Source organism: Gopherus evgoodei, chromosome 11 (genome assembly GCF_007399415.2).
Source record: "Gopherus evgoodei ecotype Sinaloan lineage chromosome 11, rGopEvg1_v1.p, whole genome shotgun sequence".
In the NCBI taxonomy this organism is placed as follows: Eukaryota; Metazoa; Chordata; order Testudines; family Testudinidae; genus Gopherus; species Gopherus evgoodei.
The window spans coordinates 22375014-22395183 of record NC_044332.1 but is presented as its reverse complement, the minus strand read 5'-3'; the positions used below and the strand labels follow the sequence as shown (position 1 = coordinate 22395183).

General features: G+C 42.6%; 2 protein-coding genes across 2 annotated transcripts in view; one reads left to right on the top strand and one right to left on the bottom strand.

The window, feature by feature from the left end:
* Window positions 1-5791: 5791 nt before the first annotated feature.
* Window positions 5792-12977, top strand: C11H2orf69 (chromosome 11 C2orf69 homolog). Its single transcript, XM_030579323.1, has 2 exons — window positions 5792-6091; window positions 8891-12977. The coding sequence occupies exons 1-2, from the start codon at window positions 5792-5794 to the stop codon at window positions 9722-9724; spliced, it is 1134 nt and encodes a 377-aa protein (XP_030435183.1). The 3' UTR covers window positions 9725-12977.
* A 1498-nt stretch (window positions 12978-14475) lies between these two features.
* The window catches only part of TYW5 (tRNA-yW synthesizing protein 5), a 32925-nt gene continuing 27230 nt past the window's right edge, over window positions 14476-20170 (bottom strand). Inside the window, exons 8-9 of the mRNA XM_030579327.1 lie at window positions 15254-15427; window positions 14476-14538 (exon numbers count right to left, since the gene is read on the bottom strand). Of these exons, the coding sequence (XP_030435187.1) occupies window positions 15294-15427 (134 nt within the window). The 3' untranslated portion in view covers window positions 14476-14538; window positions 15254-15293. The remainder of the gene's footprint in view (window positions 14539-15253; window positions 15428-20170) is intronic.

Here is a 20170-nt window from a genome sequence, read left to right as displayed (position 1 = left end):
TTGGGTAAGGGAGTGGAGGGTTCTGGAGGGCAGTCAGGGAGGAGTGGGTGGTTGGATGGGGTGGAGGTTCTGGGCGGGCGGTCAGGGGATGGGGAACAGGGAGGGTTGGTAATGGGAGTCCCGGGGAGCCTGTCGGGGGCAGGGATGTGGATAGGGGTCAGGAGGGCCATCACGGGACACGGAACAGGGGGAGGTTGGATAAGGGAGTGGTATCCCGGGAGGCAGTTAGGGGCAGGGGCCCCCAGGAGGGGACGAGGAGCAGAGAGCGGTCAGGGGACAAGGAGCAGAGGATGGTTGGATAGGGGGTGGGAGTCCCAGAGGGGATGTTAGGGGTAGGGGTGTGGATAGGGGTTGGGGCAGTCAAGGGACAGGGAGCAGGGGATTTGGATAGAGGGCAGGGGTCCCAGGAGGGGGCGGTAAGGAGACAAAGAGCATGGGGATTGGATGGGTTGAGGGTTCTAAGGCGGGCAGTCAGAGGGTGGAAAGTGGGAGGAGGCGGATGGTGGTGTGGGCCAGGCTGTTTGGGGAGGCACAGCCTTCCCTACCCGGCCTCTCCATACAGTTGCGCAATCCCGATGTGGCCCTCGGGACAAAAAGTTAGTTTAGAACAGGGGTGGGCAATCTGTCTAGTTCAACCATTTTCTGTAAAGCCACCAAGCAAACAAAATATCCGTAAGCCAACTGCCTTAAAATCTGGGGTCCAGAATTCATAATTACAGAACACAATTACTCTGCAGTGTTCAAATTGTTACCAAGTTGCTATGCTGTAGATTTCTATTATATAACATATGTATAATATTGATAATCAGCTTGGATTTTCTGTACCTAGATGAATTTGTTGTGTCTTGCTGCAAGAAGATACCTAGTAAGCAGTGTGACATAAAGTACTCAAAGTACTTTTTATACAGTTATGATCTCATCCAAGGAAACTGCCTGCTGTTGTTTGTTTTTACTGGATTCAGGGAAAAATGACTTTGGGTACATTTTTGTGTATAAACAAGATTACACCAAGAATATACCTGACTCCTACCACCAATTTCTCTTCCAAAGGGAAACAACTATGAAAGGCCTCATATTTGGCTAAATATTTGGGCCAAAGGAATAGTAATACTTTGCACTTCTATATTGCCTTCCATTCAAGAACCTCAGAGTGCTTTAAGACTGTAAGGGTTTGTCTACATAGAAAAGATTTTTTTTTTCGGTATAGGTATTTCCACTATAATTAAACTGGTATAACTATTGCAAAAAAAATGCATCCATGCTGCTTTGTTTATGCTGGCTTAATCTACTTCCCTTTGAAATCACTGCACATACGCAAGATGGAATATGTTTTTCAAAATAACTCCTCTGTATTCTAGGTAGATATCAAATGTTCTACTATTAGGCTCAATGCTTTCTGGGATTTTTCCTCACACCTTATTGTGGAATACCTACCATAACCTAACAGAAATCTGGGACTTGTACTCAAAGTCAGAAACTCCCATGATTCCTTTCCTGGTACCCCATAATTCATCTGGTTTTAGCAGAGCAGTACCATTTTCAAACTGATATCAGGCAGAATGGAGGAAGCACTGCTGCGCACCACAATCTTGATCATCATTAATAAGAGGCAGGGTCCTTCAAACGTATTGGCAATCACGGAGGCTGGTGGCTTTGGATGAATTGGAGGATGGCTTGGCAGTCGCCATGAGCATTACTGCCGTGACACCATGTGAATACTGCTAGAGGAGGAAACTCTCCTGCTAGCTCTGCATGATAATTTCCTGGGGCAGCTTCAGTTGATGGAGTGCCACTTCTGGGCTTGGCCAGCTAGCACCAATTAGTGGTACAGAATAGTGCTGTTGAACTCTGATGACGCTAGCAGTGCAAGCAAAGATTCAGGATGCAGAAAGCTACTTTCCTCAAGATCTGTGAACAGCTTACCCTAAGGATGCAGTAGTGAAACACCTACATGACAGTTCTCCTCAGCATGGAGCAGCACATGGAAGCTCGCTATGCACGGTAGCAACTGCTCAGTAACTAGATTCCAGTTTGGTGTTGGTAAGTCAGCTGTCAAGGCTGTTCTCATTGAGAGGCTGCTGCTTCCCCAGATTGTAAAGCTGGACAATGCACAGGCTGTTGTTTTGGATTTGCATTGTTGGGGTTCCTGAATTGCATAGGGACCTTTACTGGGACCCACATATCTATTATTTCTCCCCATCCACTGCAGGCTTCAGAGTTCATCATCGAGAAATACCTCTTGCTGTTGATGATACAAAGCCTGGTGACCTCCATGGTAAGTTCACCACTATTAACATGGGCTGATCTGGAAAGGTCCATGATGCCAGGATCTTTAGAAACTCACCTCTGTTTTATGCAATGAAAAAAATGGAACTTTAGCCCCTAAAACTGCTCTGGACACTAACAGTGTTTTGATTGCTCCTGTTCTGAGAGACCCAGCTTAGCCATTGCTTCCCTAGTTTATGAAACCTTTCACTGGCCACTTAGAAAGAAGCTGTTTAACTATACTCTGACAAAATGACAGTGGAGCTTCCTTGAAAGCCTGAAGGGAAGGTAAAGGTGTCTCATGACAAGACTAGAAGTTTGAGTAATATCTACCTTTTACATAGATGTCATGGGTGCCAGCTGTGTTTTGCACAACATCTGAGGGCGAGGGAGAGTCCCTCCCTGGTGGGTGAGAAGCAGAAGTTAAGAGACTTTCTAAATTATATGAACAGTCAAAGAGGGTGCCTTTGCAAAATGCCCCAGCTGTTCAGGTTTGGATAGGCCTGAGGGAAGGGATCTCGTCTGTCTGACAGAGGACCTGCAGCAAACAGGATGCTTTCTGGGGGCAAACTGTCCAGCATATAGAGGGGTTTCATGGTGGCCTGCCTGGAAAAAATACAGTCCAGCTGCTCATAGTAAATGCATGTGCTGTGAGCATTCTCAGCAATTTCATTTTTGTCTCTTGTGTTCTTGTAATTCTGCCAGAGCTCTTTGGCTTTTGGCACAGCACTGGGCCATGCCCCAGAGTACCCCTTCTGCATTTTCTGCACGTGCTATTCATAAATATTTGCATTGCAGCGATTCCTGTTAAGATGAGACAGGACATGCCCTCTCCTCTCCATAGCTTCTGGAAAGGAAGTCCAGGACCTCAGAATGGGACCAAATAGATGCAGGGTCATGACTGGTATACTAGATTCAGTATATGAATTTGCCAGTAGCCAGAGTTGCAAAGGAGTGTGTTGAGGTGTGCGCTAGGGTTTAAACAGGAAAGTGGTCAAGATAACCCTAGAGCAGTGGAGTGCACATGGATGACCAAACGTGCTCACCCAGATGTGAGGCAATGAAGTGTGGAATAATAGCAGGAGCGAGGACTATCTGAAGCAGCACAGCTAATTCAAAATGAGGATGCATCCACCTGAACCTAATAGCAATATAAAACTTATTTTGAAAGTTCTGTTGCTTCCAAAGCAGGTTTAATGAAAACAGGATAAAGACACCAGCTAAACTGAGAAAATAACTTTTGTGTATGGATGTAAGGTAGTTTGTGCCAAAGAAACTAAATTACAGTAAAAAAACAAAACAAACAAAAACCCCTCTCCTGTATACACAAGCCCCAAAATGCATATGGATGGTGCAAATGTACATGGATTGTGCACTCGGGAAGACAGGCAGAATCTACCACCAGTCCAGGCCCCAGAACAGCCACTCCGTGGCCACTACTTCAACCTATGGGCTGAAGTAGCCCATCGTAAGTGAGAGCATCTAGCCAGTGGATCTACTTGCCCAACTCTCTAAAAGATCCTCTGTGCTATCCTGTCACCACCACCACCCCAAACACAGAGAAGCCTGTTCTATGCCTTCCATGGCCTAGAAGGGAAAATTTGTCTGTAACAGAGTCCTCAAAAGGCCAGGTTGCCTACTGATTAGCACACCCAGTTTCCAGTGCCACACCTCCCAGAAGAAAAGGTCTTCAGTCCAGTTCCTAACCTTTGCATGTGGCTTAGCTCCACATCAGGGTTTTCAACATCTTTACTCTCTCCTTACTAGAGGCGTGTGTGGAAATAAGGCTTGTGCCCCTCCTGCAACAAGACAGTTAGCAGGGGAGCCCATGCCCTCCCACTCCACCAGGCTCTGACTCAGAGTCCTATGAGAAACAGTGTCAGGCACTCTGGCACGCCCCCAGAGCTGCCTCCTTGGATCACTTCCTACTGTCTCCCCCTACAGCTTGCAAGCCCAACATGAGATAGAAAAAGATAAGTGAACCTTCAGCCCCAATCAGCCTCAGCAGGCAGTCTTTGTCCTCACAGGGAGGCTTTTTCAGGAGCCCTCAGGATAAATAGGTCAATCATCCTCCCTCATCTCAGTTTAGTTGCTCCCTTCTAAGCTTCATCTCCATTTGGTGCATGCTCTGCAGGTTTGGATGGCTGGAGCTACCTGAGATGAGTATCAGAGGGGTAGCGGTGTTAGTCTGGATCTGTAAAAACAGCAAAGAATCCTGTGGCACTTTATAGACTAACAGACATTTTGGAGCATGAGCTTTTGTGGGTGAATACCCACTTTGTCAGATGCATGGGCATGCACTGAGATGAGTACTGTCCTTTAACCCTTTTGGGCCAGTGTGGGGTTTGGCCATCCCATTTACATTGTCCTCTATTAATTTAATAAATTTCAAAATGTTTTAGGCTAGGTGGAGGCTCCTGATGGCCACACATTGTCAGCACCAGCCCCCTCTCCTATCAGCCAGCCAGAAAGGAAGCAAACCTCCAACAATCAAATTAGCCCAATACCATGATTTTTCCAACAGTGGAGATGCAGAAGCAGACATTCCCCAATTCTGCCTCCTTGTGGTTGGACAAATCTCGGTATTGGGATAATTTCAGGATTTCCATGCAGTCTGTGAAATCGTCATTCACACAGGGGCTGACCACAACTGCACCCACCCTGAGCGCCGACCCTGCCAACTGCGGCCAATGGGAGCTGCAGGGGCAATGCCTGTAGGCAGAGGTGTGCAGAGACCCCTCCAGCCCCCTGCCTAGGAGCTGCTGCTAGAGAGGGGTGCAGGTTGCTTTCGGGAGCAGCCTAAGGAAAGCACTGCAACCCTCACCCTCTCCCACGCTCAACTCCCTGCCCCAGCCCAACCCCCACACCCAAACTCCCTCCCAGAGCCCAACTCCTGCCCCCCCAGACCAGAGCCCAACCCCTGCCCCAGACCTGAGCTCCCACCCAAACTCCCTCCCAGAGCCCAGCCCCTGCCCCCCCAGACCAGAGCCCAACCCCTGCCCCCCAATCCTCTGCCCCAGACCTGAGCTCCCTCCCAGAGCTTTGGGCAGGTGTGGGGGGGGTCGGACCCGTTCGGGGCAGCTGGCCCAGGGAGGCCGGGCACCCTCTGGGCCTGGCTGCCTCCCATTCCCCCTCCTGCGCTGCCTGCAGGGTCAGCAACGGGCAGTTATCCCGCACTGCGCTTTCACTTGTACTGCCGCATCCCTCACGAGGGAACCGTTGTGCCTGTTGCAAAAAGTCTGGGACACGAACAGGACCAGTGCGCATGCGTATCACCACCCTCCCTCAGCCCTTTCACGTTGGTCCGTCCTCTGGTCCATTTCCAAGAAGACGCGGGAAGCGAAGTCGCCAATAGGGGGACAGCACCCCCGGACCACGCCCCCTAAATCTCTCTCTGTGGATAGGACCTACCCCCTCCGCTCCGGCGGCATCGCCCCTGGTCTTGCGCATGCGCTGTACGCCGGCGGCAGGTGTGGCCTGGTGGTGCGGCCGCGGCGCGAGGCCCAGCGCGGGGCTGGTGGCTCCTATGAGCAGGCGCTCGCGCTGCTCGCCCGCCGCCGCCAGCTCGGTGCTGAGGGGACTGGTCAGCTCGGCTTTCCTCTGCCTGGCCCGGGCCATGAGCCTGTGCCGAGCCCCGCCGAGCTGCGGGGCGGGGCCCTCGGACGCCGGCTCCTCCCCCGCCCGCCTGAGCCCCGCTTGGCTGCGGCTGCCGCAGGTGCCGGGCGCCGACCCCGGCAGAGCCAACGACCTGTTGCTGCTGCTGCCGCCGCCGGAGCAGCCGCAGCCGCCTCGGCATCATGTCGTCTATTTCCCGGGGGACGTGCAGGTACAGGTACCGGCCGGCGGGGCGGGGAGACGGGCCAGGAGCCGCACCGAGCCGGCGCGGGGGCCGAGCAGACCGACCCGCTGCCCCGCGCTGTTCCCTTCCCCAGCGCAAACTCATGGGGGCGGGGCGGCCTCCTGCCCCCCTCCCAGGGACGGGGGCAGCCCTGGTGTGGTCTCCCTGTGCTACTAAGTCAGGCTAAACCCACTGGTGCAAGGGGAGTAGAGTTATGGTGTGTTGGGGGCGGAGCCTGCTGCCCTCATAGCTCCTGGCAGTGTGTCCATTGCAAACAGGTCATACCCACATCAAGTGTTCATACAATGGAGGAAGCTAAAGGCATGCTGTGAAGTGGTGCACATGGGAATACTGCTCCTTCGGGCAGGGATGGTGTCCCTAGCCGCTGTTTGCCAGAAGCTGGGGATGGGTCACTTGGTGATTACCTGGTCTGTTCATTCCCTCTGGGCACCTGGCATTGGCCAGTGTCGGAGGACAGGATAGTGGGCTAGATGGACCTTTGGTCTGACCCAGTATGGCCATTTATGGTTAAGTCCATAAATGGCTATTAGCCAGGATGGGTAAGGAATGGTGTCGCTAGCCTCTGTTTGTCAGAGGGTGGAGATGGGTGGAAGGAGAGAGATCACTTGATCATTGCCTGTTAGGTTCACTCCCTCTGGAGGTGCCTGGCATTGGCCACTGTCAGTGGACAGATACTGGGCTAGATGGACTTTTGGTCTGACCCGGTATGGCCATTCTTATGTTCTTATTCTTATGGCAAGCATTATAAAAATGCTGTGATAGATAAATACAGTCCTGTCCACTAGTGTGGAATATTAGTGTGATTATCTTATATGGCATGCATTGCAACTCATTGTTAAATATATTGGGTGTTTGGATCTACTAGGAGCTACTTACATTAGGATATGGTGAGAGTGTTTACAGTTAAGTAGAGTGAAAGTTGATGCCTGATTTGTTTCATCTCCCTCCTGTGCGCACTGCAGTTCTGGTTAGAGTGAACAGCTCTGTATTGTACAATTGAATTGTTTTGTTAGGGTGAAAATAGAATTAACTAAGATGATGTGTACATGTGTATGAAAATTATTTAAAAAATCTAATAAAACAAGATTGTTGTGAAATCGAGTGGTCAAAAATTAAGGTTGCTCTAGAATGTTAGCAATTTACCCATACGTTATCAGTAATCTAACAAGAAACAGGATATGATAAATCTCAAACTGTGGAGCAGCTTTAGCTCCTATAGTCTTCTGGCTCTTGAGTGCTTGGTTTAAGGTTCAGTGAACAGAGGGGAAGCAGGCATGGATCAGCATTCATGTTGTGCTCCCTGTCAGTGCCTGGGCAAGCTGAAGCTCCAGAGCAGACCAAATTCAGTGATTCACTCTGGTCACAAGCAACCTGAGGCACTTGTACATGTGCTAAGAAGAAAACTGTCTCTCTTTCTGACAGTTACTCCCCATGCATTAATGAATTATAAAATGTTAAGTCTAGCTATTTAGATTTGGAAGCTAATAAGCTACACAAGTGAAGTTTATAAACTGCTTGAACCAGGGCTTGTAGGCTTGTTCTTTCACAAACTCTTACCTAAAACTAGTAAGTAATGTTTCTTGGCCTGAAAGTTCTTGACACTGGCATCAATAATTGAGCTGTTCAGTTACAATAACTTATTGTGACTTCTGTAGTTACTTATTGTGGCAGTTGGGAGCATTTGAGTGGTTTACAGTCACTAACAAATTCATACTTGCAATGTATTTCTGAGGTAATGAAGTATTATTTATTGCACAGATGGGGAACTGAGACTTAAAAGAGATTGAGGCCCTGATCCTGCAAAGGCTTACTCACATGTTTAGCTTTGTCTCTGAGTAGTCCAATTGACTTCAATATTTCTATGGTGAAGAAAGCACAAGAGTAACATTTTGTTAGGGGAAAAAACCCTTTTCCTCCATAACCAGAATGAAGCAAAAAAATCCTGCACAAACAAAATTTTTTCTGGCTTTTTAATGTTTTACGGTTTGTGACTGTGCAAAGAATCATAGACTTTGTCCTCTGTAAACTAGGTCTGGCTTGTCAAGAGTCATGTGTCATTTCTCTTGCATTATCCTTCATGAAAAGCTAATCAATTCTAGTCCATTAACAGAAATAGGGCTGTAGAAGACCACCCATATTTCTGAGAGTTGTTTTTGTTTGCACTACTAGCCAGTTGGATATAAGTGGAATGCATTAACCTATCTTAAAAAGAAATGAGATCAGTGATGTCTTTGATTAGTTTCCTGTGTATTCTTTATCCTTAAAGTGATAAAACTAGTTTTACATTTTAAATTTTAAGGCCAAACAATAATGGTGAATTAATATTTTTGTGAGGCTGAATATAATTTAATGTAATCTGTAGTCTACAGAATCTTAGCCTTTTGAAGTGGGAATTCACCAGAACACAATAAAAATCAACACTTGGAGACTGAAGGCTGTATTTGGATAACATTTTGCTATAATATGTGTGCAGTGAGCAACATCTTTTCTTTAAGACTTGTTTAAGTTTACATATCTTACTTATCAGAAAGAAAACACATGCTTCCCATTTTGAAGATTAACCATCCTGTGATCCTGGGTATTGACTGTCTCAAAGACATACTTTCCCAAAGACAATCATGTATCCCTTTCTAGCAGCCAGCCATAGCCCTTTCCATAAGTGCTTGTGCTAGAGAGTGTGAAACAAACCGAGAGTTAAACCTTTGCTCACCAGAAACACTGCACTCCTACAACATAGTAATGTGTTGTCTGTCTCGTTTCTTTCAGAACTATCGTGACGTTATGGCCTGCCATCCAGAAAACTTTCAATGGGAGTGCTGGAGTTTAGAAAACATTGCTACTATACTCGCTCGCCGATTCCCTAATAGTTATGTTTGGGTTGTAAAATGTTCCCGTATGCATCTGCACAAATTCAGCTGCTATGATAATTTTGTGGCAAGCAATTTGTTTGGCGCACCAGAACACGGCAGTGGCTTTGGAGCTTTCACACACCTTCATGCATTGCTAGTTAATGCATTCAGTATCACCCAGAACATTTTGCTGTCCCAAAAGAGTATGTACAGTTTCAACACGGATGAAACAATAGCTGTTTGTAAGTCAAAATCTGTTCCTACGACAAATGGCTGTCCAGCATCAGAGAGAGAGAGAAATTGGGAACATTCTGATAATTCTGCTATGAGTTTTGGTACACCATCTGCTATAGGTGAAACATCATTTACTTTGATTGGCTTCAGTAAAGGTTGCGTGGTTTTGAACCAGCTGCTTTATGAGTTAAAAGAAGCTAAAAAGGACAAGAACACAGATGCCTTTATAAAAAACATAAGAGCATTTTACTGGCTGGATGGTGGTCACTCTGGAGGAAGCAATACTTGGGTTACTGACCCTGAAGTGTTAAAAGAATTTGCAGAGACAGGGATTGCAGTTCATGCTCATGTTACACCTTACCAAGTGTTTGATACAATGAGGTCATGGATTGGGAAGGAGCACAAGAAATTTTTGCAGATTCTTGAAGAATTTGGTGTGCAAGTAAATAAACTGCTTCATTTTGCAGATGAAGTCCCTTCCTTAGATAACCACTTCAGAGTTCATGAAGTGTTTTGAGACTTTGAATACACATCTGTGTACTGTTCTTTGCAAAAGCACTTTTGACATTATAAGTCTTGTAAGGTTGACTTACAATTTGTTGCGCGCTGACAGTCTCTAAAGAAGAGTACTAGATCCATTATAACGTGTTAATCTGTATATATATATAAATTCATGTAGTTTAAGAAGGGGCTTGGCCAAAGAGCCTAGATGTTTTTGCTGATATTCCTACAGCAAGAGAGATTGTATGACTCTTGGGGAAAAAGTAACAACTGTCCATAAATAGATGTATTTTTTAACGTAACAGATGGACATTTTTGTGTAAAATGTTTGTATTTTCTCTGAAACTGATTTCTGTGGCCAAAATTTTCAACCGTGCTGCCTGAAGTTAGGCTCCTACATCATATATTGCTGTCAGTAGGAGTTGTAGATGCTCAGGACCTCTGAATGTCAGGCCACTTTTAGTGGGAAACCTAATTTTGACCTCTGCTAGTAGAAGACAAGAATCTTTAAGCTTTTTGGCATAAAGGAAAAGATGATAGTTGGAACAGTCTTGGTTATATACTTCAGTGCAAATTGTACTATCTGGATAGTTTAAATCTGGTTCTGTAACTTTCCCTAAATGAAGCAAAAATACAAATGACATTTACTTTTGAAATAATGGTGCCAATCTATTCTTCCTAATAGCCACAGAAAGGGCATGGTACTTATGAAAGTTCCATTAACTAATTGCTAACCATCTGCCATTGTGTAGCCTTTCATTTGGGGACTAGAGAATATTAAACATGTAGGTATAACTTTTAAAATGACCAAGAATGCTTGTTAATGTTTAGTTTACAGTTGTTTCAACGTTCCCTTGAGGCTTGACTAACTTTTACAACTCATATGCTTTGACTATAACTGTTACCTGTGAGGTGTGTCAGTCCATTTGTATCTGAAACTTGGGCCCTTTTTGAAATCTGTAACAAATTGCTGATCATCTAAATCAAGCCATGAAATATATTGCAAGTTATGTGGTAAATTCTAGAACATGTTCTTAATTTCACAAAGAGTTTTGAAAGATCAGTTTGTGGAACCATGAACGTTTGTTAGTATATTGCACACACACACAAGAGCTCTATAGCTTTATTTTCAGAAGCATAATTTTCTATGCAATTTTTTTCTGACCAAAGTGCAAAACTCGATAAGTACAAAGGATGCTGTCAGCTAGTTTAGGCACAAAAGTTGAATGTATTTCAAAACTGCTACAAGATAGGTGAGGGATAGAATCTGTTGCCTTACAAGTCTTTTTCATATTTATCCAAGTGATAAATGAATCTTGGCTTAGAAAATCATAACCCTAAAGATAGCCACAGCTGTTGATGAACCCATGGTGGTTTGAAAAAATATTTTTGTCTGGAAGTACGTAAAACAATTGTTACAGCAACCCTTGGTTGTGAAGATGGAGCTACCAAAAATTAGTGTGGGTCTACTTTGAAAAGAGAATGTACAAATTGCACCATACTCAACTTGGTCCTTACTTAGGGTTATATCTGCTTGCTTAGCGACAGTTTTTACTTTTTCCTCCTTTTAGCTCTACAATGCTGAAAGAGAGAGCTGGATTCTTTTTTCTTCATGCATAATCACACAATTGTTTAATTCCACTCAGTTACCCCTTTGTAAGAACACTGGAGGTTAAATGGATGTCACAAACAGAATTTGGCATGTACACATCTTACTGATCGTGGTGGTATGCAAGAATGAAAAATCCAAGCTAGACTCTAGAGAAATCTTTTTTACTTGTCAACTTAGCACAATTGATATGGAAGCAAGTGAAAAACATTGCACACCAGATACCATGTTTTACAGAGTCACTTTTCAGAGTAAAACAACCCATTGAGATTAAATCTACTTTGACAGGCTTAAATGTTTGCTCATGAACAAAAAAATTAGCCTATTCAGTAATTATACATTAAAGTGCTTTAAACTATGGAGAAAATTATAGTATATAGTATGTAAAATGAATTCATAATCATTAAACTTTCCACAAGGATGTGATATCCAGCTTCTGCTGCTGTTCAAGTTTCATTGGAAGTTTTAGCCAGCACTACCTATTGACTATATTTTCAATATATTTTTAATAACTTTTTTATATACACATTCCGAAATAGAGGATTACCCCTGGTAGCACTCTTAACTACGCAAGTGGGAATCAGGGTTTTCCTATTTGAAATATATGCTTTAAAGACAACAAAGCACACATATTGTAGCCTGTTTAATAAAAATCTACTAATTGAGAGGTCTTAAGCAAATCATCCATGCTTAGACTGAAAAATACATCTTATGTTCCTTACTGGTGGGGGGTGTGTGTGTGTGTGTAATGAAAAATCTTTTCCAAAGTTGTGCAGATATTAATCTTGGTACACAAAGAAAAGAGAATTGTCTATTCTGTAATAGGCACATTTCAAAACAATATTCAGTGCTAGCCACAGTGGAAAGCTTCACTTTTAAAAGGATATTACAAACCTGTGAGAAGAGCTATTTATACTGGTTGGCAGTGCCCTCAAGGTATCTGGATGGTTGTCCTAAGGAAATCTGAATCAGTACAGCAAAAGTGGTTTACAGTAGCCAGTACATTTGATCATATTATAGTTTCCATGTTACTTTGAAGATAAATGTTCATATAAAATGCGTTTCCATCCTTAAGAGTGGTTCTTGTTCTAAGATTTGCTATTTGTCCCTGTTTTTTAATTGGAAATATTTTGACTGTTTTCACTTTCTCTAGACAGTTGCAGTATTCTATTGGACTGTGCCCCTGTCATTCACTTCAGTGCATGCTAAAAATATGTGCAAACAATGTGGAAAATTAAACATTTTTATGGGGGAAACCACCTCAGTGTGAATGTAAAACTAACTGTATTAAACAAGGAATCTGCAGTTAACTGGTGTGAGGTATACTTTGTGGATTTGTGTTCATGTACTCCTTGTATTGAATGTTGTCAAAGTGGCTTACTTAAGAAAGGCATAAGGTGGTCTGCTGTTTGTCCTGAGGGATAGTAAAATATTTCGCCTAACTGTATATAGTAAAATGCCCTTTAGAACAAGATTCAGCTCTGTGAAACTGTCAAGGTTCCTCATTACCTATTTAGTGTAGAAGTGTATATATTTTCAAATCTTGGAAACTTCGCTGTAGCAATTTTTTTTATCCCCCTTTGTTTTACTGATATAGCACCAACATATGAGGATATGTGTAAAAATACCATTCAAACATTAAAATTTGAACACTTATTTATATTTGTATCCATTTAATTATGCCATCTTTTATTTAAAAAAATTCTAAAGGTGACTAAATGAACCATAAAACAATCAAGATGCTTTATACAAGTGCAAATGTAACAGTGTAGGTTTGTACTAAAATTGAATGTAAATTATGATGGAATTGTGGTACAGCAGGTTAAGCAGTGAAACTATCCTAGTTCTACTGTAACAGTTTAAAGAGAGAAGCTCCCTTGTGAGAAGTGGTCAGATAATTAACCACTGTACAGTAGTACAGGCATTTTGTTAATTTAGATACTACAATATTTCTATATGCTGTAATGTACATTGCAGGCCTCTTGCAGTGTGGGATCCCCCCCTTGGGCTCTCCAACTGGGTCTTGGTCTTTCTCCCTACCCCTACCCCTGCTTCTGCACTGGTCTCTTCATCACACCTTCCTTATTCAGCTAGTCCCAGTTTCCACCTTCCACACAGTAGATTCTTCAGCTCATCCTTTTTAGCTCAGTGTCTTTGAATGCCCCTTGTTCCTGATTTTGTGGCAGAGGGTGGATAAAGTTTCAAATCTACTTTCTCTCTACCATTTATCATTTTGTATACTGTTTTCATATCCCTTCTGTCTCTTCTAAACAGTCCCCATCTTTTCAATTTCTTTATGGAAGCCTGTCCAAGGAATATACACTGGCTGTACACCTGTTGTGGATTGGGGGAAGGAGGAGTGTGGAACTGTGTAATCACAGATTTATAGGCCTAGTCCCAACCCCTGCAAGATGGGCTTTGTTACATGTAGGGGTTGTGCAACGTCTGCACTGCAGATAGGGCCTTCTGCAGCCATAGGCGCTGACTTCCCCTGTGCCTGGTGGATGCTTGGACCCACCCCTGGCCCTGCCCCCATTCCATCCCTTCACCAAAGTCCTAGCCCCCCCTTCCATCCTCTTTCCCCAAGTCCCTACCCCTGCCCTGTCTCCTCCCAAATGGGCTGTGTCCCTGCTCCTCTCCCTCCCTCCCAGAAAAGTCCTAAATGCCACCAAACAGCTGTTAGGCAATGGGGGGCAGGAAGCACTGGGAGGGAGGAGCAGGGACGCAGTACACTCATGGGGGGAGAAGGAGCTTGGCTGCCAGTGGGTGCAGAGCACCCACTAATTTTTCCCTGTGGGTGCTCCAGCCCTGGAGCACCCACAGAATCAGCACTTATGTCTGCAGCTCTGCCTGAGTACACTAATTCTTTCTGCTAGCATGAAGTGGTGCTGACAGTTCACTATTATTGTAGCTCAGTACTAGACTGAAATGACATCCAGTCTAATCCTACCTCTCTGTTCTGCTAACAGGACCCAGAGGGGGCTATTTACAAGATGAGATCTTAATTCATTTTAGCTTAGCTATGCTACTTATCTCTTACCTTTTCTCCATAAACACCCACTAGACTGCTTACCTCACATATGTATTTTTAAAAAGATGCATTCAACTTTCAGGAAAATACTGGGTGGGAATATAAATCAAGAATGGTGCTGTCTTGTCCTGGGTACTTAAGTTTATCCTTGTTTCTATTTTATTCCTCTGCATCCATTTGTCTAGCAACCCTGAAAAAAAATTGGGGAGGGGGGTGGGTTTAAATTCCCTTTCATATCTACCTTTTGATATGATACCTCAACATAGTCCCAAAGGTTATTGATTTAAGCAAAATGAAAAATCTTCTGTTTTGGACAGACATGATAGAACAGACAAAAGAAGAGTAAACTTCAACAAATGGTGATCTAGTGGCGGGGGGAGGGGGGGAAATAACCCGAGGATTTGGATTGAGTGCTGATACTAAAGAACCCTGGAGAGAGTTTTGATCTTTAGTTGCAAACAGCATAATGTCTCTAGTGACCTGCTTGTGTAGCAGGGCTGACACACCAAAAGTTCAAAATAATGGCATTAGTAAATCCATTTACATGTCATCAACTGGGAACCAAAATCTTGATTGCTTTATATCTTGTCAAAGTACCCCAGGTTTTTGTGATCTGTGATTAGCTTAGTTTGCTTACTGCTGGATTTAGCTCATTTTGTACTTTCTGCTTGAGCTTTGTTTTTAATACATAGAGAGCCCACAGTACAAATATAATTTCCATTATTCTTAATGTTGAAAAGGAAGAATCTGTTTGAGAGAGTGTTTGAAAATGCCCTCCTCTAATTCTCTCCTCATCCCTTCATGTTCTCTTAGGGAGGTACAGTGAGTTTACTGAAATAGAGGATTAAAGAGATTGGAGCTTAGATGTGAGAGCTGTAAGCAGAGATCAAGAGGAGGTTGCTCACTGTGCCAGCATTCCAGGATGGGGTTTTCCACACCAGCTTCTTACAAGGAAACAAATACTGGATGGGTGCGTGAGTTGGGATTTTTTTCAAAAGAGTTGTGCCTTTCAGTTGCCTGGAATGAGGTTTTGTTTTTCTTTTCTTCTCCAGCTGATAGTAAAACGTTTCCCATCATATCTGAATTGTAAAGAGACACAGTTAAAAGTAATATATATTTGAGTCCCTTTGAGAACAACCTGTGCATCTTGTATTGGACAAGAGATTCACTTTGGTTATTTCAACAAATCTTGTCCTTAATATTTCAGAAATTATGTAATTGAAGCTACTGCATCCTTTACGGTTTTCCTGTTCAAGAAATGTGCCATATATACAGTATAAATACTTTACTGGATGAACTCAGAAAACCTTGATTCATAATGGTAAAAGGGGAATTAGCCCTAAATCAGATTCCCAATGTTGTTAGCTATAGACTAAATACGTAGTTCAGAACTGAGTGTTCATCTTTATTTTAATTCAAATATGATGTAAAAGTTACTGTTTCCAAAAATTACTAGTGAAAGTTATTTTTCCTCAAGGTGGGTGGGTGTGTGTGTGTGTGTGTGTGTGTGTGTGAGAGAGAGAGAATGAACTAATTCCCTCCAAATTGTGTTCCAAAAAGCAGCACGCTTCATTAGCAAAGATTTAGGGATTCAGGTAGACTTTACAACCTAAGTACACTTAATGCCAGAAATGTAGGACAATTACATTCATTTAAACAACAACTGGTGATGTTTTATTTTGATTGAACTGAAGTCTGACTATTAAAGTTTAATTAGGGTTTAATTTTTTCGGGGAGGGGGGAAGGAAGCTGGAGTGGTGGAAGTATAATTGACATTACTAATATATTACTTCAAGCAGTAATGCAGTGCCAATTGAAGGACACTTAGTCACCACACTGATTAACATTTCTAATGAGAGCTTTCTAGTAGTTTTAATTTAATCATTCAACACAGTAGGGGCTCGCAAATGTGAAAGTATATTAGGAAGTTGTTAAGCATTCTATTAATAAGATCAGTTGAAATCACTTTATGGAAATGTTAACCCTTTCCATGAAGGTAACAAAGACCAGATTAACAAAAGAGTTTAGTATCCAATAGCTGCCATTGGCCATGACTCTGGAAAGCAACCCTATCCAGGAAAACACTTACGCATGTGCTTAAGTGCCTTCTTGAATTGGGACCATTGAAAACAGTGGATGTGGCTGTGAGATGAGCACTTTGACCACTTCAGTTAAGTGCCTAAATGAGAGCACAGCTCTCTTGCAACTCTCCACTAAAACTGTAGGTGCTGAGCACTATGAAAAGACAGCCCCATGCTATTTTCTCCTTTGTGATATTATGTTTATATTCCATAATGATATAAATGATGTAGTAACAAGCATTTCATTACTACAATTCCCACCACCATCCTTCCACTAGTAATACTTGAATTTAAACAGATCTAAATTACTAATATCCTTTAATCTAGAACAGGGGTTGGCAACCTTTCAGAAGTGGTGTCCGAGTCTTCATTTATTCATTCTAATTTTAGGTTTTGCGTGCCAGTAATACATTAATGGGTTTAGAAGGTCTCTTTCTATAAGACTGTATTATATAACTAAACTATTGTTGTATGTAAAGTAAATAAGGCTTTTAAAATGTTTAAGAAACTTCATTTAAAATTAAATTAAAATGCAGAGGCCCCCCACCCCCCCCAGCCGGTGGCCAGAACCCAGGCAGTGCGAGTGTCACTGAAAATCAGCTTGTGTGCCGCCTTCGGCACCCGTGCCATAGGTTGCCTACCCTGATCTAGAAGAAACTCTTTTGATTCACTATATTCAAGACAAAAGTCTCATAGTGGATAGTTGACTTCATGGTGGAGTACACCTTTTGCCTCAATAAAAACTCAGCTCTCTGTTTTAATATCCACCCACAACCCAAGCGTTCTCTAGGAAACATGCTCTTAGTCCAGCAATGGCTTATCCGTCAGCAGAACAGCAATTCAGTTCTCAAGTACATTTCTTATGTTCAAACTGGCTCTGGACTGGTTTAATGGAAAGCTCTCCTAGCTGTTCAAATAACATTTTCCATGCAAACAGGTACGTCTGTGTTCTTGTTTTCTCAGGCGCTCTCTCATCCTTCCAAAGGAGTCTTGAGTTTGGTAACTCTCTCAAAAGATACCTCGCAGAACAGTAACACTCCTTTCCACTTCTACAGTACATTTCAGACAAAGAACTCAAAGCACTTTGCAAACATTAAGCCTTACCAACCCTCTATTAAGAAACGCCTTCACGACACAGTTGCCAACTTTCATGTGGTAAATAAGCACCCCAACTTCCACAATAAGCCAATCATCAAGCTAATCCCATTTCAAAACAAGCCAATCTCTAAGAACCCCAGCACTCTATGGGACTAGATCCCCCTCGTGTTCAGTCTGGGACTGTGGTGGGCCTGCTGTGAACCCTTGACTCTCTCCCCCACCTTGCCAGGAGCTGATCAAAAAAAAAAAAAAACAAAAAAAACCAACACAGCTACAAGCCCAACAAGCAACTCGAGCCAATTAAGCCAAAAACAGCCCAATTTTTATTTGTTTTTTTCCCATAGGTTTGGCATGTCTGCTTCACAATTGTCTAAAAACAGTCATGATGAGTCAGCACCTTTGTTTATTATCTGTCAAAGGGCTGGTCTACAGTTTTTGTACAGATTTAACTATATAGATTTAGAAACTGCAGCCTCTCATGTGGATGCAGTTATATCATATTCTACTTTCAAGATCTCCATTTCAAATATAAGCAAACATTTCTCTCTTCAGAGTTTAAAAAAGGAGTTTTGTTTTCTTCTAACAGATTTTGAGGGGAGCTCTTCTGTTTGCTGTTTGTCCTGTTCCTTTCAGCACTGGAGTGCCAGATTTTTCCAAATTGCTGTCACCAAAGGAAGCTTTACTAAAATTTGGTCAAGGGACTAATGCAGCAGGCATCCCAAAACTGGGGAAAGGCAAATCAGTGGATTTTAACTTTTTTTTCATTTGCAGAACCCTAAAAAATTTCAAATGGAGGTGCAGACCCCTTTGGAAATCTTAGATATAGTGTGCAAACGCACAGGGGACCGTGGACCACAAGTTGAAAACTACTGCTTTAGCAGGGTTTTCAAAGGAGTGGCTACCACATGAAGTTATTAAGTCCATTCCAGCAAAACTTCCCTTCCCCAGCCATTATTGCTGGAAATATGTTGAGTTTCTGTAATGAAAGCTTTAAGCTTGACCTCTGAAACACAAAAAATCCTTTCACAGCAAAAATTGTCAGTTATGATACAAATATGCATTAGTGCAGGTTATACCCTCTAATTTTTGCTTGAGCATAGTACCATAGGGACCAGCAGGGTGATTTGCATGAGCGAGCTGTTCTTTTGTCTTAGTGTTTCTAATCCACTCTAAAATGTTAAATAGGAATGTGTTAACAACACAAACACCAGAAAAAGAAATAGTCTGATCTCAGTCCCTGCTGCTCCGTCTCTCTGTGAGGGAGCAACACGTGTCAAACCTTTCAGACAGAGACCAGAATCTATCCCCCACACCATTAGCTGTCTCAAAAATAAGTTGGAGGAAGCGTACATGTATTTGCACTCCAATCAATTTTTGGAAATTGTAGGATTTCATGTATCCTTCCCATTATCATTAGCAGAATTTGCACTTATTATTGATGTTGGCCTGTGGGTCGAGCCCTTGTATATAAGCTACATTATAGGAAATACACTGCCACTGGGTGCTGTGCATCTGTAACATATTTAGCCTATGCTGTGCATTTACGAGATGTCCAGAGACCTAAACTGGAAAAACACATTCACACTCAGGGATTTGGGAAGTGACATCTGTGTACAGAGAGTAAATGACAAACCTGCCAAGTAATTATTTTTGAAGTGGTGAAATAATGGACATTGGTGCTGTTAACAGAGTTTAGTATAAGGGCCACTATGGGTAAAATCCAGCTTGCCTTACTTATGCTATTAGCCCCCCAACAGGACTACTTGTATAAGTGAAGCAAGTAGAGTTTCATCCTAAGCACTTAGAAGGGCTCACCCTATTTGTCTACGTCTGATCTTAAATATTTTCATGACTTGTTTGGGTAACACAAAGGGTCAAACTTCAGTCCTGTCAACAGAAAGATAGGCAAGGGAGATGAATATATAAATGTCTGTTGGACATTCCATTACATGAGGTTTTTATTTCATTTTTTAAAGTGTCACATTGTTCAGCCAGCTCAGTGCTTTATGATGGATAGTTTAGATAGCCCATGCTAATAGTCTGACACTTATATTTTGACATGCATGTTTTTCATTTGATTTTTTCTTTTCCATGGCAACTATGCTAAGAAAAATATATAATGGATATCTAAAATCAAGAGTTGCCCTTTGTAATCCCACCAAGGGTAAATATTGTTTTAAATTCTTTCCAGATGTTGGTTAGCAATAAAATCAGTTACATTTAAGATATCAGTCACCAATGTTGTTGCAGTGTAACAAAACATAAGGAGGTGGCCAATTTTTGACTAGTGTTTTGGGGGGTTGCCTACATTTAACTATCTCAACTTCACCTTCTCTTATGACAGTATCATCCATCTTTATTGCTATGTTATATATGCTATTTGAAGTATTTGTTTAGTATTCTTTGTGTAGTTAGGTTACAAAAAATAACATTTTGGTAAATACCCAAACACAGAACTTTCTGGTTTATTGTGGCAAAATTCCATTTTGCTTTGGGACCCAGAAAGCCAAAATCCCACACAACACTAACATGTCCACTTCCAAGCATATTATTTTAGTAACTTTAGTGATTTTTAGGTTGATATATAGTCACGAATCATCTTAGCTTGAAGTTATTCCTTGAACACGTTGGACCTAATCCATC